A 26,928-nucleotide genomic window follows, 5' to 3' on the forward strand; every position below is an offset into this window, starting at 1 on the left:
CAGCAGAAGGTAATTCTGTGTACCCTGGCAGTGGGAAACACAGACAGACAGCAGCAGCAGCAGGAGGAGGAATGGAGGAGGAGCAGTGTGAGTGTGGCAGCAGGTAGGCAGCGTGACATAATAGCCCTGGTACCTAGCGGTGATACCAGGGCTGTAAATAAACACAACAGGAGGTCCCAGACAGCGGTCGTGCAGCCCACATCGTGTCCAATACACAACTGGGACAACACAGTTTTCAACCCGGGCACCTCAGAAAAATTAAACCTTTTTTTTTTTTTTAATGGTTTTTTTAGTTTTGGTTTTACAACCAATATAGCTATTGTTTGACGTAATAGCTGGTGGCAGAGTGGCAGCAGAAGGTAATTCTGTGTACCCTGGCAGTGGGAAACACAGACAGACAGCAGCAGCAGCAGGAGGAGGAATGGAGGAGGAGCAGTGTGAGTGTGGCAGCAGGTAGGCAGCGTGACATAATAGCCCTGGTACCTAGCGGTGATACCAGGGCTGTAAATAAACACAACAGGAGGTCCCAGACAGCGGTCCCAGACAGCGGTTGTTTGACGTAATAGCTGGTGGCAGAGTGGCAGCAGAAGGTAATTCTGTGTACCCTGGCAGTGGGAAACACAGACAGACAGCAGAAGGGCAGTACACAGCAGCCCACTGTAGGTGTAAAATGTGTGGCTGCAGGCGACGTAATAGTCAAAGTGAACCAGGCTGGCTTAGTGAGCAGGAGCCAGGAGGTGGTAAAGGGTGGTAAGGCACATTAACGATGGTTCTAAGTTCCGGCAGCCAGTTCATGTCCCCCTCTCGCCGACAACAGGGGCCAGGAACTCGCCTTCCACCCACGCCTGGTTCATCTTGAGAAACGTCAGTCTGTCCACAGACTTGTGAGACAGACGTGAGCGTTTCTCGGTGACCACGCCACCAGCTGCACTGAAGCAGCGCTCGGACAGCACGCTGGAAGGGGGGCAGGACAGCACTTCCAGGGCGTACTGCGCCAGCTCGCTCCAGATCTCCAGGCGCTTGACCCAATACTCCATGGGATCAACAGGGGCATCGCTGTCAAGCCCGCTGTAGGACCCCATGTAGTCAGCCACCATGCGGGTCAGGCGCTGGCTGTGACCGGAGGAGGATGCTGCTGCATGCACCTCCTCTCTAGTCACTGCTGCCGGAGCCTCTACAGTCCTGTAGAGCTCGTGGCTGAGAGACAGCAGGTCTGTGGGGCGCTTGCTGCTGGATGCAGGCACCTGCTGCTGCCTCTGTGCTGGCTGCTGGACAGTGGGGGTGGAAGGCTGGGGGAAGGCTTCCTCCAAGCGCTCAACAAGGGCCTGCTGCAAGCTCCTTATTTGTTGCGCTGGGTCTCCTCCTGCAGGCGGCAGGAACTGGCTCAACTTCCCCTTGAGGCGTGGGTCCAACATCATGCTGATCCAGATGTCCTCCCTCTGCTTCATCTGGATCACCCTGGGGTCCCTGCGCAGGCACCTCAGCATGTGCGCTGCCATTAGGAAGAGGCGGGCCACGTCTGCTGGCACATCGACGGCAGTGCTGCTGTCCTCATCCTCCTCCTCCTCCTCTGCCTCGTCAGCCTCATCCTCTCTCCACCCCCGCACCAACTCAGCTGCACTGTGCTGCTCCCCCTCATCAGCAGCAAGGTCAGGGACCTCCACCAAGTCCTCCTCCTCCTCCCCCTCAGAGGTGGACTGTGCAGCTGCTTGCCGCTCCTGCTGGTCCAAGGCTGCCGCTCCCTGTTCCAGCAAAGCATCGAGGGCCCTGTTCAGCAGACAAACCAGGGGCACCCACTCGCAGACCATAGCATGGTCCCTGCTCACCATGTTAGTGGCCTGCAGAAAGGGAGCCAGCACTAAGCACACCTGCTGCATGTGCCTCCAGTCATCATCGGGGACGATGGACGGGATGTTGCTGGTCTTGTCCCTTCTCTGAGCGGCGGAAACAGTGTCCAGGGCAAGGTACTGGTTGACAGCGTGCTTCTGTTCAACCAGACGCTCCAACATCGCCAGGGTGGAGTTCCAGCGAGTCGGAACGTCAAGGATCAGCCGATGGCGTGGCAGCTCCAGCTCCTTTTGCACGTCTTCCAGGCTCGCACAGGCTGCAGCCGAGCGCCGGAAGTGACGCACAACGTTCCTTGCCGTTTCCAGCAGTTCGCCCATCCCCTGGTAGGTGCGCAAAAACTTTTGCACCACCAGGTTCAGCACGTGGGCAAGACAGGGGATGTGGGTCAGGTTTCCCCTGTCTATTGCGGCAACCAGATTGGCCCCATTGTCGGCCACCACCTCTCCGACTCTGAGGCCTCTGGGGGTCAGCCAAATCCTCTCCTGCTCCTGGAGTTTGGCCAACACATGGGTTGCCGTCAGCTTGGTCTTCCCAAGGCTGACCAAGTGCAGCAGCACTTGGCAGTGGCGGGCCTTCACGCTGCTGCTGAGGCGGGGGGTTTGGCCAGGTGTGCCGGAGGATGGCAGAGGATCGGAGGAACCTGCTGCAGTTCCCCTGACCCTGCGGGGTGGCACCACCCACTGTGTTGCTGCTGCTGCTGTGCCCGCTGCTGCTCTCCCATCCTCACCCCCTTCCACCAAGCTGACCCAGTGGACAGTGAAGGACAGGTAGCGGCCTGTCCCGAAGCGGCTGCTCCAGGAGTCCATGGTGACGTGGACCCTTACACCAACCGCGTGCTCCAGCCCTCGCTCCACATTGGCCATCACAAAGCGGTGCAGTGCAGGAATGGCCTTGCGGGAGAAAAAGTGTCTGCTGGGGAGCTGCCAGTCTGGGGCTGCGCAAGCAAGCAGCGCACGAATGTCGCTCCCCTCCTGCACGAGCGTGTACGGCAGGAGTTGGGAGCACATGGCCCGTGCCAGCAAGCCGTTCAGCTGCCGCACGCGACGGCTGCTGGGAGGCAGAGCCCTAACCACTCCCTGGAAGGACTCGCTCAAAAGGCTCTGGCGTGGCCTTTTGCTGGCACGGGAATCAGCAGACACAGCGGAGGAGGCCACTGAGGACTGGCTGCCAGAACAGGCCTCAGTGTCGGCGGGAGGAGTTGCAGAGGGGGGAGGAGCAGTGCGTTTCCGCACTCCTGCTGGTGCTGCTGGAGGAGCAGGAGGGCGGGTGGCTGCTGTTGCTGCTGCTGCTGCTGCTGAAGGCTGTGCAGTGAGGGGTGTGGTGCCACTGCCAGCACCAGATGCCTTCAGCCTCTGGAACTCCTCATGCTGGTGGAAATGTTTCGCAGCAAGGTGGTTGATGAGCGAGCTGGTGCTGAACTTTAAGGGGTCTGCACCTCTGCTCAACTTCCGCTGACAGTGGTTGCAAGTGGCGTACTTGCTGTACACAGTGGGCATGGCGAAATATCGCCAGATTGGTGACAGAAACATCCCCCTACGGCATGGAAGCGCTGCTGCCTGTCTCCCTGTGGTGGTTGGGGGGGGGGGCTTGGGTGCGGCTGGTGGTGGTACTGGCAGATGCTGCTGCTGCTGCTGCTGAGCCTGAGACACCAGCAGGCTGTGGGACCTGCCTACTGCTGCCAATGCTTGCAATGATGCGCCTCCTTGCAAGGCCCACAAGAGCATCCTCCTCCTCCTCCTCAGAGCTGCTGAGGACGACATCCCCTGGAGGTGGTGGCACCCAGTCTCTGTCTGTCACCGGGTCATCATCATCCTCCTCCCCCTCCTGAAACATGTCCTGCTGGGATGATGACCCCCCAAACTCCTCTCCTGATGCATGGATGGGCTGCTTGACTGTCGCCACAGTCTTGCTGTCCAATCCCTCATCCCCCAAAGTGCCCATCAGCATCTCCTCCTCAAAATCGCCAACAACAGCAGACAATACCCTGATGGTGCCTGGGGTAAAAAGACTGCTGAGTGACAGGTCGGCGACTGACGGTGAACTGGCCTCCTCCCCAGGCCCTGCTGGGCGGCTGCTGCGAACAGGTGGTGGTGGTGGTGGTGGTGGTGGTGGTGAGGGTGGAGGCCTCGGATGCAGAGCTGATGGCGGGCTGCTCATCCTCCGTCATCAGTTGCACCACAGTGTCTGCATGCTTTTCCTCAATGGGACGTTTCCGACCCGGCTGGAGGAAAATCGGAGCAGGTGCTACACGCTGCTGCTGCTGTGTCTCTGCAGCGTGAGTTGCAGATGCTCCTGCTGGGCGGCGCCCAAGGCGTCCACGGCCAGTGGCTATGGGAGGAATGTTAGCCACTGACGCTGCTGCTGCTGCGGAACTGTGCATGGTGGCGCGGCCGCGGCCTGCCACAATGCTGCTCCCTCTCCTCCTGATTCCCTTGCTGCCCTTCCCCTTGCCCAAACCGCGCTGGCTGCCACTTCCAGACATCTTCGATGTTTTGGGCGTATAGACAAAAGTTTTTTAAAAGGGCGGGTGAAAAGTGGGGTACTTTAATGGAGTGGGTTGGTGGGTGAGGTGACTGAGTGAGTGTCCCTAGTACAGTAAGTAAGTAGTAACAGTCAGGAAGTACAACTAGCAGTTACAATAATCAGTAGTAATCACAAGTAAATTTAGTGTGTGTACACTACAGACAGTGAGTGCACACACGCGCAGGAGCTAGCCTATGAACAGTGACTGAGTGAGTGTCCCTAGTACAGTAAGTAAGTAGTAACAGTCAGTAAGTACAACTAACTAATTACAATAATCAATCAGTTATCAGAAGGAAATAGAGTGTGTGTACACAGACAGTGAGTGCACACACGCAGGAGCTAGTAGCCTATGAACAGTGACTGAGTGTCCTAGACTCCTAGTACAGTAAGAGTAAGTAGTAACAGTAAGTACAACTAACTAATTACAATAATCAATCAGTTATCAGAAGGAAATAGAGTGTGTGTAGTGTGTGTACACAGACAGTGAGTGCACACACGCAGGAGCTAGTAGCCTATGAACAGTGACTGCGTGTCCTAGACTCCTAGTACAGTAAGAGTAAGTAGTAACAGTAAGTACAACTAACTAATTACAATAATCAATCAGTTATCAGAAGGAAATAGAGTGTGTGTAGTGTGTGTACACAGACAGTGAGTGCACACACGCAGGAGCTAGTAGCCTATAAACAGTGACTGAGTGTCCTAGACTCCTAGTACAGTAAGTAGTAACAGTAAGTACAACTAACTAATTACAATAAGCAATCAGTTATCAGAAGGAAATAGAGTGTGTGTAGTGTGTACACACTACACAGACAGTGAGTGCACACACGCAGGAGCAGCTAGTAGCCTATGAACAGTGACAGTGAGTGTCCTAGTACAGTTACAGTATATAACTACAATACTAATACAATCAGTAGTAAAGGACAGCAGAAATACTGGTATAGATGAGAGAAATAAACAGAGGACAGGAGAGAACAGCTGCCCACACAGGCAGGCCCTGAGGCCTAAAGCTGTAAGCGTGCAGCAGCTGTCTGAGTCTCTCTCTATGTAACACAAAAGCTACTAACTAAAATACAATGTCTAACTAACAACAATATAGGTGTGTATAGGAGGTATATGTGAGCAAAAACGCTAGGTAAATGACCACAATAGAGCTCTTGCTAAGCCAAAGCACAAAGGAGCAACTCTCTCTCTCTGTACAAGTCTCAGGCAAGCACGGAGAAACCTAACATGGCGGCCGCTATTTATAGGGTAGGGGCTGGCCAGGGTCCCCCTCTGTGATTGGCTGCCGTCAGAGGGCCTGGGAGCCCTCTGATTGGCTCTAAGGACATCAATCTGGGCTATGACGCTATTCGAGCTCGGTACCGAGCTCGAATAGCGCCGGTTTGCTCGAATAGCTCGAATAGTGAATGGGCTATTCGAGTGTACTCGAATAGCCCATTCGAATAGCTACAGCTATTCGGAGCTCGAATACCGAGCTCGAATAGCTGAAAAAGAGCTCGAATATTCGAGCTACTCGAATATTCGAGCTCTGCTGAGCACCACTGCTAGGCGGTGTAAGCCCATGGTCCTCAAGTGGTTAAAGAGAACCCGAGGTGGGTTTTAAAAATCCTAATTGCACACAGAGCCTGGGTCTGCATATAATGCCCAGCCTCTGTTGTTATATTGTTCCCCCCCCCCCCCCCCCGTGCTCTGCTTGCCCCCGTAAATCAAACCGCTGTGCTAGCGACACACAGCGTTTCGATAGCCGGCTCTTTACATGGCCACTGTCACCCTCTGCCGCTCTCTCGCCTCCTCCATATCGCCGCTCCCTGCCTGCGTCCCTTCCCTCCCCTGATTGGAGGGAACGGACGCAGGCAGGTAGCGGCGACCTAGAGGAGGCGGGGGATCCGCAGAGAGTGACAGTGGCCATGTAAAGAGCCGGCTATCGACACGCTGTGTGTTGCTAGCACAGCGGTTTGATTTATGGGGGCAAGCAGAGCGCTGGGGGTCTGGGGGAGAACAATATAGCAACAGAGGCTGGGCATTATTTGCAGACCCAGCCTCTGTGTGCAATTAGGATTTTTAAAACCCACCTCGGGTTCTCTTTATAGCCACCTAATTCTGCAGGTGGGTCATGAATGTTTGGTGCCTTCACCAGGGTAAAGAACAGGCTCTTGTTCAGCAATCTCTTAAAGGGATACTGTAGGGGGTCGGGGGAAAATGAGCTGAACTTACCCGGGGCTTCTAATGGTCCCCCGCAGACATCCTGTGTTGGCGCAGCCACTCCCCAATGCTCCGGCCCCGCCTCTGGTTCACTTCTGGAATTTCTGACTTTAAAGTCAGAAAACCACTGCGCCTGCGTTGCCGTGTCCTCGATCCCGCTGATGTCATCAAGAGCGCACAGCGCAGGCCCAGTATGGTCTGTGTCTGCGCAGTACACTCCTGGTGACATCAGCGGGAGCGAGGACACGGCAACGCAGGCACAGTGGTTTTCTGACTTTAAAGTCAGAAATTCCAGAAGTGAACCGGAGGCGGGGCCGGAGCATCGGTGAGCGGCTGCGCGGGCACAGGATGTCTGCGGGGGACCATTAGAAGCCCCGGGTAAGTTCAGCTCATTTTCCCCTGACCCCCCTACAGTATCCCTTTAAAACCTTTATTCCTCCCAGTGGGACTTCAAATATAAATGAAAAAGCACAAAGCATAAAACCTTATAACAATTTGCTCCTTGCGAAGGCTGATATTGAATTTTTCATGTCCCAGATAACAAGCCTATCACAACAGTCCTCTAGTGCTGTCCAACCCAAGGAGGGTGTATGGGGCTGAGGTGGGAAGAATAAAGGTTTTAAGAGATCGATGAACAAGAGCACGTTCTTTACCCTGGTGACTGTACTAAACGTTCATGACCCACCTGCAGAATTAGGTGGCTTCAATCTGGTGAGCAGTCACAGTGTGGGGAACTGGGTGTGGCAGCATGGTGTGCAACATCACATACTCATCTCACTGGAAGAGTATATTGGCAACAGCAGGCAACTTGTTAAAGCAATACTACCCTATGTGGAAGGTTTTGTTGATCATTAGAGGGAATGTACCAGTGTTATGTGCATGGCCCACCTGAAAACTGAGGTGGCATTGATCTGGTGAGCATCAGTTTAGGGGGAGTGTATGGCTCTTCTCACTCAGTGGCACTTTATCTTCACACTCTGGGGAGGGGGAGGGGGAGGGGGGTTGAACGCTTGAATTGCCTTATCCATACGGCATTATCCTATGTAGTTACTACCTATTTAGTTCACTGTTGGTCATTGCCTTATTGCCAATGCATAAACTGGCCATCTACAGTTCCACTTATTATTTTTGAAGTCAGATCAATAACTGACCAGATTCTGTAGGATATTTCACTTGAAACACTATTTTCAATAATTATTAATCCATTCATGTATTGGTGTTTTACTGTGTAGTGTATTAGCTGAAAAGTAACACAATAGTTCCACCTAGTGGCCAAATTGTATTATATACAAACTGGGTTTTCTTTATTGAAAACGAATGAGATGCTGTCATTCATAACTACAGTACCTTTAATAAAAGACTGCTTCTCTGACTGTTATGCTCTCTCTTTAGTAATTTGTTTTTTATTAAATTGTGCTTCAAAAAGGGTAATTTCTGCAAAAATAAAAGGTCTTTTCAGATTGCTAAAATTAAATAAGTGGCGATCACCCGATAAGATACCTTTTCAGGTTAGTAGTCACTCCACATGAATAAGTGCTCACAAACTAACCTTATGTTCCACAAAATCCAGATTAGTAAACTGTAACCCCAATTTCCCTCTTCAACTTTATTCCCCCATAAACGGGTCTAGGCAGTTTTCTGCCCCCCACTGGAGCGGTTTGGACTAGCAAGGACAGCTTCCATAAACCACTTACAGATTTCCTTAACCACTTCAGCCTAACTGGATGAGTATACACGTCCAGTGTAATTGTGGACAGTGCACCACCAGTTTGTTACTAAATGAGGCACATGTGGTATCATTTTATCCAGGACAAGTTGTAGAATACATTTTGGTGAGTTCTAAAGCTTGGACCCACATTACATGAGAAATAGGTAGGGACAAACTCAACTCAACGTAAAAATTAATTTTCAAAATTTTAATCAAACTTGGGAAAATATTAGTGTAGCTACACAAGACCTATTGGGTAACATTTTAACCGTGATAAGTAGTAGAATACATTTTAGGGTTAAGGGCTATGTCTTGTGTATTCTTTAGTAACAAACTGAATCAGAAGCAATAATAATTTTGTATATTCTGTACCAAAACCAAGACTTGTAAAATGAAAACTAAGTGAAAGAATATAAAAGATAATAACTATATTGTTACCTTAAGAACTTGGCTTTTTAAATATGTATGCCATGAGGGTGTAGAACTGTTATTTTTACAAATAAGATTTTGTAATCATCGATAGTGTACAATGAGAAAGCAAAAAAAAAAAAAAAAAAAGCTGAAAAAAGACACCTTTATTTCCACATACAATACTGTCACCATACATTCTACTAGGATCATAATCTAAATGTTGTAATAACCAGGAAGGATAAGCAAATAAAATGTGTGGGTTTAACTTATAGTTAGCGCTGTGTATTGTAAAGCTATAATGGATGTAAATGGAAAAATAGTGTATTTTTCCCCTTCTTTTCTCTTTAAAATGCATAGAAAATAAGGTAATTATTAAACAAAAATATTACTCACTAAAAGCCTAATTTGTCCTGAAAAAAACAATACATAGATCATTTAGGTGTGATAAGTAGTAATAAAGTTATTGGCAAATGAATGGGAGCAGCGCCTATATGTGAAAATTGCTCTGGTCCTGAAGTGGTTAAAGTGTACCTGAGACAACGGGAAGTAAAAGTTTTATAAATACCTGGAGCTTCCTCCGGCCCCCTCCAAGCAGATCGCGCCCACGCCGGCGTGCAAAGCCTTTTGAATCAGCCCTGTTATCTTCAGACAGTTGGCGCATTGCTGCCAAGGGCACTCCCCCGTCGCACTTCCAAAGCTGGGAGCTTTCTGCGCCGGCATAGAACACTCCCGGTTAAGGGAGCGGGGCTGCTACCGGAGGGTCCAGGAGGCTTTGGATGCCGGCGTGGGAGCGATCTGTGCGGAGGGGGCTGGAGGAACGTAATTATAAAACTTTCACCTCCCGTCACATAGCAAACGCGGACAGCCGTGCGTTTGGAACGCACCGCGTATGAACACACGCATCCGCGTTTGTATGCGTTGCGTGGCGTTTGTATGCTGTGCGTTTTGGGAAAAAATGCGTGCAGCATGCGTGTCCGGAACGCATGCAGTGTGAACATCAGACAGTGCAGTCTATGCACTGTCTGATGCAGTGCGTGTCAGCCTCCTGCACGCATTCCCGAAATGCGGATGGGAACGTGTGCAGTGTGAACGGGGCCTAATACTGATCTGGATGCTGAAGTGGAACTGGTGTTTTGTCACACAAATTGCCAGCCAAATCCTCTAGCCTTTGTTTTGCAATAAGATGTACAAAGTAAATGAGTACTCACCTGCATTGTGTCGACATTCAGTATCGATTTAACATCATTAGGAAAGCAATTTCGCAACAGTTCACACTTTTAGCCATGTTACTTGAACAATTAACATCTGCATAATGCGTCTCTTGGAGCTGAGGCAAGGTAATTATGCTTATCCAGTGTGGAGATAACCTTAGCCTATATACAGGATCTTCTCAAAAAATTAGCATATTGTGATAAAGTTCATTATTTTCTGTAATGTACTCATAAACATTAGACTTTCATATATTTTAGATTCAAATACACACAACTGAAGTAGTTCAAGCCTTTTATTGTTTTAATATTGATGATTTTGGCATACAGCTCATGAGAACCCAAAATTCCTATCTCATAAAATTAGCATATTTCATCCGACCAATAAAAGAAAAGTGTTTTTAAAACAAAAAAAAGTCAACCTTCAAATAATTATGTTCAGTTATGCACTCAATACTAGGTCGGGAATCCTTTTGCAGAAATGACTGCTTCAATGCGGGGTGGCATGGAGGCAATCAGTCTGTGGCACTGCTCAGGTGTTATGGAGGCCCAGGATGCTTCGATAGCGGCCTTAAGCTCATCCAGAGTGTTGGGTCTTGCGTCTCTCAACTTTTTCTTCACAATATCCCACAGATTCTCTATGGGGTTCAGGTCGGGAGAGTTGGCAGGCCAATTGAGCACAGTAATACCATGGTCAGTAAACCATTTACCAGTGGTTTTGGCACTGTGAGCAGGTGCCAGGTCGTGCTGAAAAATGAAATCTTCATCTCCATAAAGCTTTTCAGCAGATGGAAGCATGAACCCACTTTTGAACCAGAAACAGCGGCAGAAGCGCCTGACCTGGGCTACAGAGAAGCAGCACTGGACTGTTGCTCAGTGGTCCAAAGTACTTTTTTCGGATGAAAGCAACTTTTACATGTCATTCAGAAATCAAGGTACCAAAGTCTGGAGGAAGACTGGGGAGAGGGAAATGCCAAAATGCCTGAAGCCCAGTGTCAAGTACCCACAGTAAGTGATGGTCTGGGATGCCATGTCAGCTGCTGGTGTTGGTCCACTGTGTTTTATCAAGGGCAGGGTCAATGCAGCTAGCTATCAGGAGATTTTGGAGCACTTCATGCTTCCATCTGCTGAAAAGCTTTATGGAGATGAAGATTTCATTTTTCAGCATGACCTGGCACCTGCTCACAGTGCCAAAACCACTGGTAAATGGTTTACTGACCATGGTATTACTGTGCTCAATTGGCCTGCCAACTCTCCCGACCTGAACCCCATAGAGAATCTGTGGGATATTGTGAAGAAAAGTTGAGAGACGCAAGACCCAACACTCTGGATGAGCTTAAGGCCGCTATCGAAGCATCCTGGGCCTCCATAACACCTGAGCAGTGCCACAGGCTGATTGCCTCCATGCCACGCCGCATTGAAGCAGTCATTTCTGCAAAAGGATTCCCGACCAAGTAATGAGGGCATAACTGAACATAATTATTTGAAGGTTGACTTTTTTTTGTTCTAAAAACACTTTTCTTTTATTGGTCGGATGAAATATGCTAATTTTTTGAGATAGGAAATTTGGGTTTTCATGAGCTGTATGCCAAAATCATCAATATTAAAACAATAAAAGGCTTGAACTACTTCAGTTGTGTGTAATTGAATCTAAAATATATGAAAGTCTAATGTTTATCAGTACATTACAGAAAATAATGAACTTTATCACAATATGCTAATTTTTTGAGAAGATCCTGTAGATACAGGGCATCTTCATAGCAGAGAGTGTGTACGCACCTGTAGAGATGCAGTATGAAACATGAGTGTGGCAGGAATGTCCAACTTATTAATGCACCAAGCACAAACTGGGTAGAAACCACTAGCGTGTTTCAGACAAGGTGTTCATAGTTGTAGCTCTACATAGCTACATACCGGACATTTTGTCTAACTCCCTTCAGGCATAAGAGAGTCTAACTTAAAATGAATTATTAAAAATTAGACAGAAGAAGGCACAGAGGTGGCACAGAGAGAGACACTGGGGCTACATGGCTCTACTAGGTGTGCAATGGTGCACATGCCTATACGTGTTGGAGAGGAGTTTTGTTGTGGACACACAGCTGTACAGTGAACTGCTGGATACATGACATTGACTATGCTGGGGGACATATCTGTCTCATTCAGTTATTTAGGGAACATACTTCTGATTTAACTTATTTGAAGGATGTACAACCTGTGGATTTACCTGCTTTATTATGTTATTTGGAGGATTTTCTTTTTTATAATTTTTTTTTGGGGGGGGATGAGCTAATTTTATTACATGTGGTCCCAGACTTACCAACGACCCGACTTACGAACAACACGCCAATACGAACCGCATGGATTCAAATCGGACTTGTAGTTTTTGAGAAAGTCGTTTTAAAAAATTCAAAGAAAAAAATGGCTGTTAAACTTCTACAAGCAGGTTCAGGGGGCAGATGTAACACAGAGGGGGACACTGGGGGCACAGAGGGGTACAGGGGACAGACATGGCTCAGTGTTCCGACTTAAGAACAGATTCAGGTTAAGAACGAGCCTACAGTCCCTATCTCGTTTGTTAACCGGGGACTACCTGTATTTGGAGGTTGTGCCTGCCTTATTTTGTTATTTGGGAAACGTACCTACTTAACTGCTGCTGGAAGGGGGGCATGCTTACCTAATTATGTTACACGGGGCATGTTGCTTAATTGTGCTATTTAACCGACATGCCTTCCTGCTTTTGTTATTTTGAGGACATGTCTGCCTGTGTTTTTTGGGAGGCATGCCTGCCCACATTTGTTGCTTGCCCAAGTCCCACTTTATCTGAAACTGTCTGTCTATGCAGTTCACCAAAAAAGGGGTTTACTTGCAAACCTTTCTCTGAGACAAATCTTCAACCTAAAACAAACGTGCAGAACATGGTATAACATTACAGAGCCTCATCAAAGTATGTTTTAAAAACAAGTGCACTCTGACGAACTTTTTACGGTTTCTGCAAAACTAACCTTGTTTTATCTATTCTGTGTTTAGATCTTTTAACTGTAATAAGTAAAAGTTCTCTATTTAATCATAATTACTTGTTTACTTTTTCTATATTTGTATACTGTTATAATGAATTAAATTAAAGGACCACTGTCCAAAAATCTTAAAATGTAAAATATATGTAAACACATACAAATAAGAAGCATGTTTCCTCCAGAGTAAAATAAACCAAAAATTACTTTTCTCCTATGTTGCTGTCTTTTACAGTAAATAGTAGAAATCTGACATTACCGACAGGTTTTGGGCTAGTCCATCTCTCCACAGGGGATTCTCAGCATGGCCTCTATTCTTTATAAAGACACTCCCTGAAAAAGATTTACACAAAGATGCTGACCAGCCTCCCTGCTCACCGTACACTTTTTATTGGCAGATGGACGGAGCAACTGCCATTCACTAAGTGCTTTTGAAAATGAAGGAAACCCTGATAACCCTCATGAGAAGATGGCCTAGTCCAAAACCTGTTGGTTCTGTCAGATCTCTACTACTTACTGTTAAGTGATCGTACCATAGAAGAAAAGTAATTTATGGCTCATTTTACTCCAGAAGAAACGTAGATCTTATCTGTAAATGTTTACATATATTTTAAATTGTAAAATTTTTCATGACAGTGGTCCTTTGAGCAGGCGGATATGCTCTTTTGGAATCGGACCCTGGGATACACGTACCCAGTGGCTGGTAATGTGCCGTTGTCTTTGTAATTCAACCAACTATAAGGCTGTTTTACACTACGTGAACTAGTGGCATTTTCGAGTCACATGCAAAATGCAAGGACATCAGCTAAATAATGAAAATCACAGGAACCCTTCTATACTAGTGCGATCCGATTGTACCTGAGCACAAAAGTCCTGCACACTGCATTTGTGTCTGCATTTCTCCTTGTATTCCTGGCAACTAGCAAAAATAGCAAAATGCCACCGTGGGAAAATTGCACTGTAAAATGTAAAGAGAGATTGCATAGTTATGACTTATTGTGATTTGCAGTATAAAAGAGCGACACGTCACTCCTGATTTCCTAAGCCATGACCCTTGGGGCCCATATCCATTCTGCACAGCATGTGTCTTGCAAGACACAGTGCAGGCCCGGCTGTGTGTTGTGAGACTCCTCGGAATACATTCTGATGTGCGATGTGTAAAAATGCAGCATGCTGTGAGATACTAGGCAGTGTGTTACTGTCTAAATCGCGTGTGTGGAAATGCTGCAAATTCAGGCTTCACTGCCTTGCACTGGGGCAGGTGGAGTACCAAGAAGTGGACCTGAGCAGTCACATGTCCCGTGTAGCACACTATTAAATGCTAGTCCTGGGTACTTAGTGGAAAATGCCAGACATTAGGCCTTCTAAGAAAGCCACTACTAAGACTGGTAATATAAACTATGTACCCGTTACATAGTTGAAGTATTATTTTTTCCCCTGGCATTTCCAGTTCAAATCAATTGAATTTCAGATAGAGGCTGCCATTATGTGACTTACAAGCTGCGTTGGCAGACTGAGCTGGCTGTCCTGCTGAGGTCACTGTACAGGTTGTGAGTCATCCAATAGCATCATCCTTCCAGAAGGTGTTAATATAACATAAGTCAGAGTGGAAACAAGATGATAGCTGTATGACCAAGGGCCACAGGTATTGTGTACCTATTAGCCCATATGTACCGTGTATATGTAAGCCTTTTAGCAAGTACACTTGGAGTTGGCCTTCTCTGGAAATCTTATGTCACTTTAAAGATTTTACTTGATCAGCTCTATTCTTTGATAAGTGTGTGCCCATGTGTGAGGTAATGCTCTCTGTGTGTTTCAGAGCGAGAACATGGTGACAAGAAGGATGTGGATCCCAATGCTGGCAGATTTGTTAGGTACCAGTTCACACCGGCATTCCTCAGACTGCGCCAAGTTGGAGCAACGTAAGTAACTGACATTCTGTTATTCAATTGTGTATAATGGTCCAAGCTTTAAAACCGAATGCCAGGAATAATGATAATAACTACCTGCATCTCCCACCGAGTATAAGTCCAGCAGGCTTTCTACTGATGATTGGTCTGTTCTGCAGAGCCGAAGCACCTCTCTGCACTCACTCATCAGAGCTGCTGTTTACTTGTTTTCGTGAGGGTGGTCATGATGGGATACTTATTTTTCATTCCAGAGGAGTAGCTTTATCAATAAAAATTACCCTTGCATGGATGCTGTACTTTGTTTTGTAACAGCATCAGAAAGCATGATGTTAAATTAGTGTTGCACGTTTTAGTGTTTCCCTTTTGCAATCCTTGTCAGACAGAAGCAATGCTGAGATTAGTAGTAGTATTTTGTGTGTCCTCTTATCGCGACTCCTCTGTGTCCTGTACTGTAGCTGCTTCCCCAGGCCTTGGTGTCATCAGGTCATGTCCAGTTCACCTGACAGAGGAGGCTGGCTGAAATGGTTTTCTATCAACGGTTTAGTAAACTTTTATGGTTGAAAACTTAGAGATGGTGAATGCTGGGGCCATAAAGGGAAAACAAACTTTAGACGTTAAGTGGTTGACGCTGAGAAGGTCTGTCTTCTGGCTCCACATTCTGCAGAACAACTGAAGTAGTCCTGACTCCTGAGAATACATTTTGTTGTTCTTCTTATGATACAGACCATGACACTTGGAAAAGTATAAAGTAGTATTAAGATTTGTATAGAAACATACCTGAAATCTCAAAACAAATAAATAGATGTATATCTCAGTAGAGGGAAGCCTGCTGATAGTCTAGAGCCTTCCCTTAGCTTTTTGCAACCCTCTGTTCCAGCACTGGGTCCCTCCCCTCTAAAGGTGGCCACTAACGGTCCAATTTCTAATGAAAAATCGTTAGAGCGATCCAATTCTGATTGGATTGGTTGTAAATAATCTTCATTGATGGGCACAATCAATTATGAACGAGAACGATTATAGAAATAGTCATCGAAATGGGTTTTGGTCAAACCAAAATTTGGATTTTCTTGTTGATTGTGATAGATAGGAAGCAAATCTTGGTTCGTTGATGGTGTAGTGAACGATTTTTCTTCTGATCAGAATTATCTGATTGCTCGAATGATTTTTCACTAGAAATTGGATCGTTAGTGGTCACCTTAAGCATATTCCACAAAATTGTTGTTCTTCTGTGTATGAGCACAGCTGGACTGCACAGGCGTGAGTATGGTCCACACCTGTGTGATAGCATGAAGACTTGCACTCACATCTTTTTCATCTGTGCATAAGAAGCTTCTTGCTACTATACAAGACAAGTAACATTTATATTGCGCTTTTCTCCTGGCGGACACAAAAGTGCTTGAGCTGCAGCCACTAGGGCGCGCTCTATAGGCAGTAGCAGTAGTCGAGCCTAAGGTCTTCTCACTGAATAGGTGCTGGCTTACTGAACACCCACCCCTCCTCCTCTGTCAGAGACTGATCCCTAAACCATTACACTATCCAGCCACTGTGTATGAGCATGCAGGCAAGCTCATACACAGACAGGATCATGGCTAAGAAAAGGAAGAGGGTCTCGGGCAGCAATGGAGGGGGTCAGAGGATCCAGGAAGTGTCTGGTCCATCCAGAGGTTTCCCTTTGCTTAGGTAAGTATCTTTGTTTTCCCCGTTACTGTTTTGCTTTAAGCTACGTAAAAACACTAGGCAAGCCTCTGCTGAGCTTGTTGTTCAGGACCGCTTTGGCCAAGAAACATGTACAGGTGCCCCTCAAAGTTACTTTAAGATCTTGCATGGCGGATCTTTAAAGGGAACCCAAAGTGAGAAACTTATGGAGGCTGCCATATTTATTATTTCCCTTTTAAATAATGCACATCGCCTGGCTGTCCTGCTGATCCACTACCTCTAATACATTCAGCCATATACCCTGAACAAGCATGCAGATCAGATGATTCTGACAAAAATCTGACAAGATTATCTGCATTTTTCTTTTAGGTGTGTAATTCAGACATTATTTACCAGAAAGATGAGCAGAACTACAAGGCAATTGGTATCATTTATAAGAAAATAGATATGGCAGCCTCCATATGTCTCTCACTTTAGGTTCCTTTTAAGCATCAATAATGTCCAGGTGTATTGTTTACTTGCTTACCCCACCCACTGGAAGCCTCCTCATTGTGTAATGTGCCTTGGTACCTCTTCAATCGAAACGCCCCCTTTCGCTCCTGTGTTATTGGCTGGAAGCATCTGTATAAAGCTCATTAATTGCACCGTCACATGTAAGATCAAGCTCGACAGCTTAGCTTAAAGTACACATCCGAGCACCATTAAAATAAAAAAAATCCACTTACCTGAGGCTTCCTCCAGCCCCTGCCAAGCATCCGGTTCCCTCACTACAGCTCCGGTCCCCGCCGGTGGCCCGGGGTCCCCTCAGGGGCGCAATATGACTGCTGCGCCTGCGCAAGCGGCTCTGAGTCGCGCGGACGTCATCCAGACTGTACTGCGCAGGCACAGTAGTTCTGCTCCTCAGCCGTACAGTCCGGATGACGTCAGTGCGACTAAGTGAGCCGCACAGTGAAACTCAAGCAGATGCCAGCCTGGCGAGGTCGGCATCTGCACTGAGGAGAACTGGGAGCCAACGGAACTGTGGCGAGGGCACAGGATGGCTGCCAGGGGCTGGATGAAGCCTGAGGTAAGTGTATTTTTTTATTTTTATTGTGCTCGGACCTTCCCTTTAAACCTTTAAATATACAGATGCCCTTACTGCGCCTGCACTGTACAGTCATGATGATAGTGCGACACTGAGAGCCGCTCGCGCAGGCGCAGAGGACATCCTGCACCAGAGGGGACCTTGGGTCATCGGCGATGAGCGGAGCTGCGGTGAGGGCACAGGACGGCTGGCAGGGGCTGGAGGAAGCCCAAGGTAAGTGGATTTTTTTATTTTAATTGCTTGGGTGTATCCTTTAATTAATCAAACCCATTGTCTCTATACCCACAGCAACTTATTTGTAAAATATACGATTAAAAGTCGGATTAATTTGTAAGCAATGAAATGTGGCAATATATGTTGCTATATTTCGATATTCTTAACTGTGCTTTCATGTTTCCAATTTTTAGGGTTGAATTTACAGTCGGGGATAAGCCCATCAATAACTTCCGAATGATTGAAAGGCATTACTTCCGCGACCAACTCTTAAAGAGCTTCGACTTTGAATTTGGTTTCTGCATCCCCAGCAGTAAAAACACATGCGAACATATTTATGAGTTTCCACAGCTTTCAGAAGATCTTAGTAAGTATCGTTTCACCTGTTCAAAATGAATAAAAATAGGCTTTGATCACTTTAGCTGAATAGGTTAACACACACAAGCTCTACATATTAATTCCTTTGCATTGTGCATCGTACTGAAATGAATGCGGGTTGCAGCATGTGTCCACTTTTCTGTTCTGTTATTGGTTCATTGCTTAGAAATGCCGAGATAAAGACTTTGGCACTACAGCATACATTGGTTCTTGTAGAGAAGCCCTACATTAAAACTATTATCTTTTTGCCAGACTTGGTGCAATTTAGTTACATTCTCCTCTCCAATGTCTGAAAATGCACCTTAAAGTGTACCTGAGATGGGATGGGGGAAAAATTCATTCATACCTGGGGCTTCCTCCAGCTCCCTTCAGACCTTTGGGTCCATCGTCGTCCTCCCGGGCCACCTGAAGTTTCTCCAGTCGGAGCATGCGCAGTTCGGCTGCCCATTTGCCACCATTGCGCTCCTGTCATCAGGAGCGTTCTGCACCTGAGCAGTATTACTGTGCAGTACACTTCCGGCGGCGGGATCACGTGACCAAGCTGTAAATGCGCAGTACGCACCGACTGATGAAACTTCAGAGGACCCTAGTGGTGGATCAAGGCGAGGGAGGAGGCTAGGGAGCCAAAGGAGGCTGGAGGAAACTCCCCACCACCATCTCAGTTTCCCTTTAACATTGTGAGCTTTGTACCATTGGCTTCATCTGTACAAAGAATATGTGAAATGTTAAAGGAAAACTAAGGTGAGAGGGATATGGAGGTTGCCATATTTATTTCCTTTTAAACAATACCAGTTGACTGACTGCCCTGCTGATCATCTGGGTATAATAAAACCATAGACTCTGAACAAGCATGCAGATCATGTGTTTCTGACTTAAGTCTGACTAGATTAGTAGTAAACATGTAAAAACACTAAAAAAATGTTTGGTTTGGGTCCGCTTTAATTTTAAAATATTTAGTTGCACCGCTCTGACACATACAAAGATAAATAAACACTCCTTCAAGCCTATGAGCATTTCAGTGCATGCTTTTCACCCTTCTCTTTGCATAACTAGGGTTATACAGGTGGCAGCCATTAGCAATTCCTCCTTTGCTAGACACCTCCTACTCCAGCATTTTGCCGGATTTTGTCCCGGCAATATGAAAGGAGGGTAGGGGTTCCTCCAATAAATGTAAAATATTTTATATTTGTCATCATGCAGCTGAAAAAAGGCTGCTATTTATTATTATTATTATTATTATTATTATTTAGAAAATAGATTTTATTTCTGAAATCTTGTATTTTTAATTTGGGTCCACTTTAATATAGACTTTAATCCAAAAATTGGATTGTTTCTTATGCAGTTGCTGTGTGCTTTTGTTTAGATCATGGTGGTCCAGCTCCAGTCCTTGAAGTCTGCATTATGGGATGGAGAACAATTTTACATAGTAATCCACATCTAACCTCATTAATTCCTGTCTGTTAATTAAGTCCATGAGGCCTGAAGTTGGACTCACCTGATTTCGCTGTAGACACTGCCTGGTATTATGTTAATCAAACTAGCATGTTATGTTCATGTTTTATACGGTTTTGATTTCTAACCTTGTGTTGACTTCTCCATTACACTGGATGATACCTTTTTTTATTTCATGCTGAACAAAATGTGAATGTATTATTGTGGTTATAGTTTCTATTATCCAGCTCCTAAACATTCAGCTTTGTTTTTTATATTGCAGTCCGTGAAATGATCATCCATCCCTACGAGACACAATCAGACAGTTTCTACTTTGTGGACAACAAGCTAGTGATGCACAACAAGGCAGATTATTCATATAGTGGAGGCCCTTGATCCTACAATAGGAGGAAATCAACCACAATGCATTGAAAACGATTCCCTTCCCCATAGCAGTTACACACGGGATTGTGCCCAGTTTCCTGTAGGAGAATCCATCCAGGATACAATATTCTGTTCGCTAGTAGGAGATCTCAGATGGCCTATGTCTGCCCCACCTGCCCCTAAGCCTTTTTAGCACAGTAAAATAGTGCAAAGATCTTCATATGTCTTCACATGTTGGCATGGATGCCTTCAATATGATCTGAGTCCTCCTGACAAGAACGTGGTCTTTGGCTTGTACCAGAACATCAGAGCGATGCCAGTAGTTTAATAACCATCAGTTTTGTGAAATGTTCTCCTGGAACCAGGACTGTTGTTCAACATGATTCAAACTCTTTCATGACCAGCCTTGTTTTTATTGCATGGCCATTAATTGGAGGACTGCCCTTTTCATGGGACACGGATGAAATCATTTTAGGAACAGCCTTTCTCACATTATTTGGGCCATGCAAACTTTTTTTTCCCCCTTCAAACATCAACACACTTGGAGTAAATGTAAGGATTTGTAAGCTTGGACCAGACCATTGCAAAGGAAATCCAAGCCAAAGATGTAATCTGTTCTTCCTATATGCTTGTACTTGTTAGCAATCTGTTGAACTCATTGCATATTTAGACATTTTTGGCAAGTGTTTCACTGTTGGTTTCTCAGACATGTAAATCAGGCATAAAGGATTTTTAAAGCTTAGCTTTGTAAAATATGAACAGAATAAAGCAAACCCTTTGGTCTGAAGTAATCCTACACAATACAATATATTTAAAGGCAAAGTCCAGGAAGCTTTGGATAGTGTGAAAATAACTTTTTTTTAAAAAAATGTTTAGGGGAAGATTTATCTCTGTCCTTTTTTCCATCTGGGATGATGTCCAAACAGTAAGTAGTTAAATCTTCAACAGGGACATAAATGGCAACAAGTTACTTTGTCACCCTGTAGAGTTGGGAAAAGTTTTAAAACCCCATCAAGGTTCTACTACTGCCCCATGCTTCATATTGAAGCCATGGAAATCCCAAAGACAGGAAGTGAAGGACACAAACAGCGGTAAAACCCCAAAAAGCTTAATATCCCGGTATGTTGGTGCTTTATATGTAATGGAGGTAGTAAATATTTTTCCACATTATCCATAACTAAAATGTTTTTTGTTCCCGGATGTGGGCTTTAAAGTGTACCAAAATCCTAAAATGTAGGTACAATGTATAATAGAACCATGATATGGCGTGGGGGAATGGGCTGGGGTTGATCTTTTTTTTTTTTAAATAACAATGTAGTTTACAAACCACCCCAGCATTGCTTTATCTCACCCCCCACCTCCATCTGTGGATATTTATGGTTAAAGTCTTCACAATAATAGTTTGAATGAAAGCCTATGGAGGCTCTGCTGATGTCAGTGCAGAATGATAATGGAACTGAACCTAGCATAACTGGCGTTTTAGGCAAGTTTTCCTGTTTATATTTAGAATCATAACTTCCTATTTGTTTAAAAATATGAAAAGATTATATTTCAGTGCTATACGTCTCATTTTTGTAATTCATCATATTAAAAACCCATTTCAGATTTCATCCAGCTGCAATTTTCTAAATTATACTTCTCTGCAACAACAGTGACAGTACATTGTTTGATGTGTAGAATAGCTTACATGTGTAATTGGTTGCTCACAGCAACAAGTAACATTTTAGCATCCCTGTGCTCCACCCTCTTAGTTTCCTGAGGTGAGGTCCGATTCTATGCACATCCAAAGAGATGAGGAGAGGTGGATATCTTGTTTCTCTGACGCTCCCACTTACCCCACTTGGCATGATTTGTTAATAGAAGAAGGTAAGAGTCTGCCATAAATATTGCAATATATAGAGGTGATGTGGAGAGAACTGCTTTTTCTTATCAAGAAAAATGGAATTTAACTTTGAGACTTCTGGTACTTGGGAAGAGTCTTTGGTAGAAATCGATATGGTTACTTTTTAATGACTGAAAGGAATCGATATGGTTACTTTTTAATGACTGTTGCTCTGTTGCACTGCAGCATTGCTTTCCGTCACTAGTTAGGTCATACATTTTAATGGAAAGTTATTTGGTATTTCCTTGGTAATAGTAGTCACCCCATCGGTGTTGGGCCTAACCATTTTGATGCCCTGCACACTATCCTTCTCTATGGCTTATAACTTAAAGTTCATGCAAATTTAGGTCCGGTTAAAATGAGCAGCTTGTGGAATGCTGCTAAATATGCATCTGTATACAAACGGATTTATCAGCCAATTTATAAAGCTATACACATATGTGGTCATCCACCTACCCCTGCTGTGTCGTATGGCCACATAAGACGAAGGGATGACTTTTTTTTAGAGTCTGTGGCCATATCTACAGAGGTGATGAGAAGTGAGGACACTCACTCTAGGTTTTCCCTTGGTGACCACTCATTTGTAGATTACACACCTTAGCTTGTAGAGCAGGATCTCCTATCACAGGCATACGTTCCGCTTTCATCCTCCCTAGTATGTCCAGAGATTTGGGGTAACTAAACTGGATGAGGAGTTAGATTAAGAAATACATACTTTTTTATGTATGTGAACTAAAGTCTTTTTTTTTCTACAATTACAAAACCTGACAAGGAACCATAGCTTACGGCAGCCAGAATCCACTTTTCATGTCGACAAGCCTAATAGAAGCAGAAATCGGTTGCCATGTGGCAGCCTTTTACTATTTTTCAAATAAAGCTGCATGGATGAATGTGATAAAATACTACAAGCTTCAGACACAAAAATGAACAGTGAACATGATAACAGGTAAGACCAGTGTGTTTTGGTTGACAGGATGCCTAACCTGCAAAAGGTCACAGCTCACTTACTGCCTTTTCCCACTGGTTCTTTCTTTCCGTAATGTAATCTTATCCTGGTTGCCGTTAAATGGCGCTGTTGAGACATGAGACAGGCCGCTCATTCAGCTCAACATAGAGCCTGTTGCAAAGTGGTCAGGAGCAGCTGCTGAATGGGATGAATTGCCACACTCACATTTCTCTTCACAGGAGGGCATTCCTATTTATACTTTCTGCACAGTGACTGTTTGAAAGAAACATTCAATATGCATAACTTTAAATAACTTAAAAGATAAATATGTACTCATTTCAGGGACTTCCCAGACTTGAAAATATATATTTCATTTTGTACAACTTCCTTTTCCAGTCCTTTACCTCTTTGAATTCTCATTGGACATTGCTTAAAGCTAAAAAAGATGGGCTTTAAACAACTAATAACCTAATGAAAAATTACCCTACAAAGTCAACTGCTTCCCACTGACTTCAGTGTAAAAAACAAACAAACCTGTAGTTGCAGAATAGCAAAGGAAATACCTTGGCAAGAAAAACATTGTGTGAGTGACCATATACACGGGCAACAAGAAGCTCGGTTATCCCTGCCGTTATCTTCCTACTGCAGAGAAAAGTACGATTAACCATGGATCAGTACCACAGTATGCACATACACTTACAAAGAACAATAAGCAGTGAAGCTACATAGATATTTCATTTTTCTGTACAGGTGGGTACTTTTACGTAGAGCTGTCAATGTCAGTAGCTCTTTTATAATGTTACTTTTTGGTTTTACTAATTCTTTAAAGTTGAATTTAGGGCAGTTGTTTTGATTGGTTGAGTGAGAAGTTTATGCTCTTCTCCTATAGTAGAACTACAGGAATATCCTCTCCCTTGGCTCCTCATCATCCTTCCCAGTGACTCGGCAGACTTGAGGACATTAACAAGTAATCATTATCATCTCTGGCTTCTGCCCCCTCTCTTTGTGGTCGTTGTGTCTTTGTGCAGTGGTAAGTAAACTGATGGGGCTCTGACAATTTGCTACCATCAACTTTTCTGGCACGGTAGTTTAAGAAAATCAGCGACCAAAAGGAGATGATGCATATTTCACAACAATGTTGTATTATGATGTTGCAGCTGTCATTTTTTTCACTGTTAGAAGCTGGGAGTAAGGAGGAGAAGGATTTCCCACAATGCAGCTTTTGGAGAGGAGATATTAAATTTCAAACTTAGGCTAAAATACATTTTGCCCTGTGGTATGCTTTAAATACAAATAGGTCACAAATAGGCTTTTGCAAGAATTTGAACATTCATTGTTGTCTTTTCTTTTGTTATGTTTACATTTTGCAGAGGATAACTCTGGTGCTGATGTTCTACCTATTCCAGACCTCATCTAGGACAGCTGCTGCCTTGTGTACCTCTTGAGTTCCTTTTGCTGACTTAATAAATGTAACAGCTAGCTGGTCAGTGTAACAGAGACACATACTTACATACATACATTTTAATTTATCGTTAACATTCTTTTAGTTGATACAGTTCTGTACAATTATAGAGTTAGTAGACCATATCTGACCTGAGCAAAGGGTCGTTCATTCCACAGGGCAGCAGCTGTCCTTGCTGATAGATCTTAATATAAGCTTCTGAGCGGTCCCCAGATTTTTTTATGGTGGCTTCCAGAATTCTAATAATTTACCAATAGATAGTCACATTCTTGCTTAAATCCTTTCCTAACTGATTTCCTCAAATTATATTTTTCTTGTTGCAATACACATTAGATTTGAAAAAAAATAAATAAAAACACTATCTTTTAGAGTGTACCCGTGACCACTATATTGTGGGCTGGACCAATATTTTTCATTAAATTGTTAGCTGTTGGTGAGATCGTTGAGGGACAGAAATCTATACAAGGTTTAAAGAAAATGTGTAGATCAGTCAGCAAAAAGGCTGTCCCAACCAGGTGATATTTTAGAAACTCTTAACCTATGGGCAGTCAGCATACACTGTGTGCAATGAACATGTCTCTGTATAATGCAATGTAGATATCTTGAGTTGTTAAGAGATTTCCATTAAACGGCTGAATCTGAGGTATGCCAACCTCTCTGATACTTGACTACTGTCTGTATATTGTATATGTGTTCTGTTGGTTGAATTGATGACATATTTTCACATGTTCATTGGCTAGGCCATCATAGGATGCCTATGTTGCTAAATGAATCCAGTTTCTCAATAGATTGTTGTGTATCACTGTGTGGTACAATATCACTAATAAAATTTGGACAGTGTCACATGGATAGATGTGACTAACTTGTATGATTGGAGTTGTTGTTTTTTTTTAGACACTGCATTGACTGTTCTCTATTCTGCAAAAGCAGTTATTTCTTCGGGGGACAGAAAGTATTCTAAACACATAACATGCTTCAGTAAAGTCCCGGTGATTTCGGAACTCAGGCAACCGGCAGTCTCAACCAACCGGCAGGGCACTGGGGGAGCTATAGGGCACACATACATCTTTAAGTTTGCTGATTGCAGAACATCAGAAACAACTTCAGAAATCGTCCGGGCCTCTTGACTCCTGAAGCTGCTGTGCTGCGTCTCTGAACATGTCACCTGACCATCCCGCATCGGGTCATGCACATGCATTGGAGCCGTACAGAGAGGATGCAACAGAGCAGCTGGCAGTAGAGGTCGTCATCGGATTGGGTAACCGTGGGTTACCTGAAATGCGGGTCAGGTTCGGGTACCCGTTTTTGATTCTAATCGGGTTGCGGGTAGCGTCCTGCAGGCGTGGGTCGCATTGCAGGTAGTGAAAGCAAGCTAGCATGAGATAATTCTATGTTTTTTGCTTCCCAAATCTGTGATGGCTGCTGGAATCAGAATACTTAATTACTTGTTTGTTGCTGCTAATCTTTAATGCCATCAAACTCCTTCCTGCTCTGAAACTGATACTTCCCTTTCCCCATACCAGTATCTAAGCCTAACTGGGACCATGCAAGTGTGTGCTTGAAGATGTGTTTTTTCATAGCTGGACAAAACTAATTTAGTCATAATTTAGTCAAAAGTAAAAAAAATATAGCCCTTAAACACTTCTTTGGCTTTAGTTTGTGTATAAAAATAGGTTTCACTAACTTTACAGCCTTCCAGTGAGACTACCAATGTATATTTTAAAATAAAATGGAAAAAAGCGGTTGGGTTGCAGGTCTGAAGGTCTGCGGGTCGAGTGCAGGTACCAGATTAGCCAGAAAGCAGGTAGTGAGGCTGCGGGTGCAGGTTTGAAAAAATAGACTGCACAGGCCTCTAGCTGGCTACCTGTAGGAGTGAAGAAGACCGGGACGGATGATTTTTAAGTTGTTTCCGCTGCTCCCTGCTCTGCAATTCACCTACGGGGATGGAGGTTAGTGTTTAGGTCTGGTTGCTTGACTTCTCAAACAGCCGGCAAGGACACATATTAGGCATTAGTCAATCCCCGTCTGTATCGGATAATAAGGACTTTACTCCATAACATTTACCTTTTGTCTTTAGGAAAGTTTTTACTGGTGGTCCCCAGTAGACGAACAAGATAAGGACTGTAGGTTTTTTCTTAATCTGAATCTGTCCATAAGTAGATAAACTGTGCCATCTCTGTCCCGTGTCCCTCTGTGCCTCTAGTGTCCTCTTCTGTGTCGCCTCTGTTCCCCCGTGCCTTCAGTGTCCCCCTGTTGTGTCTCCTCTGCCCCCCTGTGCCTTCAGTGTAGTGCAGCAAAATTTCATTTTACCGGTTTCTTCCAATTCTTTAAAACTTATTTTCTCAAAAACTACTTTTTGGATTTTTTAAAATCAAATTTCACATTTTCATGCCTTTCATATCAGCGGTTCATTCAAAACTTGGGTGTTCATAAGTTGGGCACTACCTACTATGGTATTATCATACTGGAAAAAAAGAGTTGTCGCCCAGAGCAGCTTAGCACATTTTGGATTTTTAAATTCTTTTAAATAAAACAAAGATTCTGGTTGGTTGTCCTGGGTGGACATGCTAAATCAACCATATTACAGTGGTACTTTAAAGATTGTGAACCCATTCCACTTTCAATATTTCTGCATATGTATGACTTTAAAGGGGCAATATTGCGAATTAAG

At 44.7% G+C, this 26,928-nt stretch overlaps 1 protein-coding gene across 1 annotated transcript in view; it reads left to right on the top strand.

The window, feature by feature from the left end:
* Window positions 1-25,125, top strand: part of UNC119 (unc-119 lipid binding chaperone) — a 106,493-nt gene extending 81,368 nt beyond the window's left edge. The window contains exons 3-5 of the mRNA XM_068270162.1: window positions 14,731-14,833; window positions 17,969-18,141; window positions 19,867-25,125. Coding sequence (XP_068126263.1) covers window positions 14,731-14,833; window positions 17,969-18,141; window positions 19,867-19,979 — 389 coding nt within the window. The 3' untranslated portion in view covers window positions 19,980-25,125. The remainder of the gene's footprint in view (window positions 1-14,730; window positions 14,834-17,968; window positions 18,142-19,866) is intronic.
* Window positions 25,126-26,928: the final 1,803 nt, after the last annotated feature.

The sequence above is a fragment of the Hyperolius riggenbachi genome, chromosome 2 (genome assembly GCF_040937935.1).
Source record: "Hyperolius riggenbachi isolate aHypRig1 chromosome 2, aHypRig1.pri, whole genome shotgun sequence".
In the NCBI taxonomy this organism is placed as follows: domain Eukaryota; kingdom Metazoa; phylum Chordata; class Amphibia; order Anura; family Hyperoliidae; genus Hyperolius; species Hyperolius riggenbachi.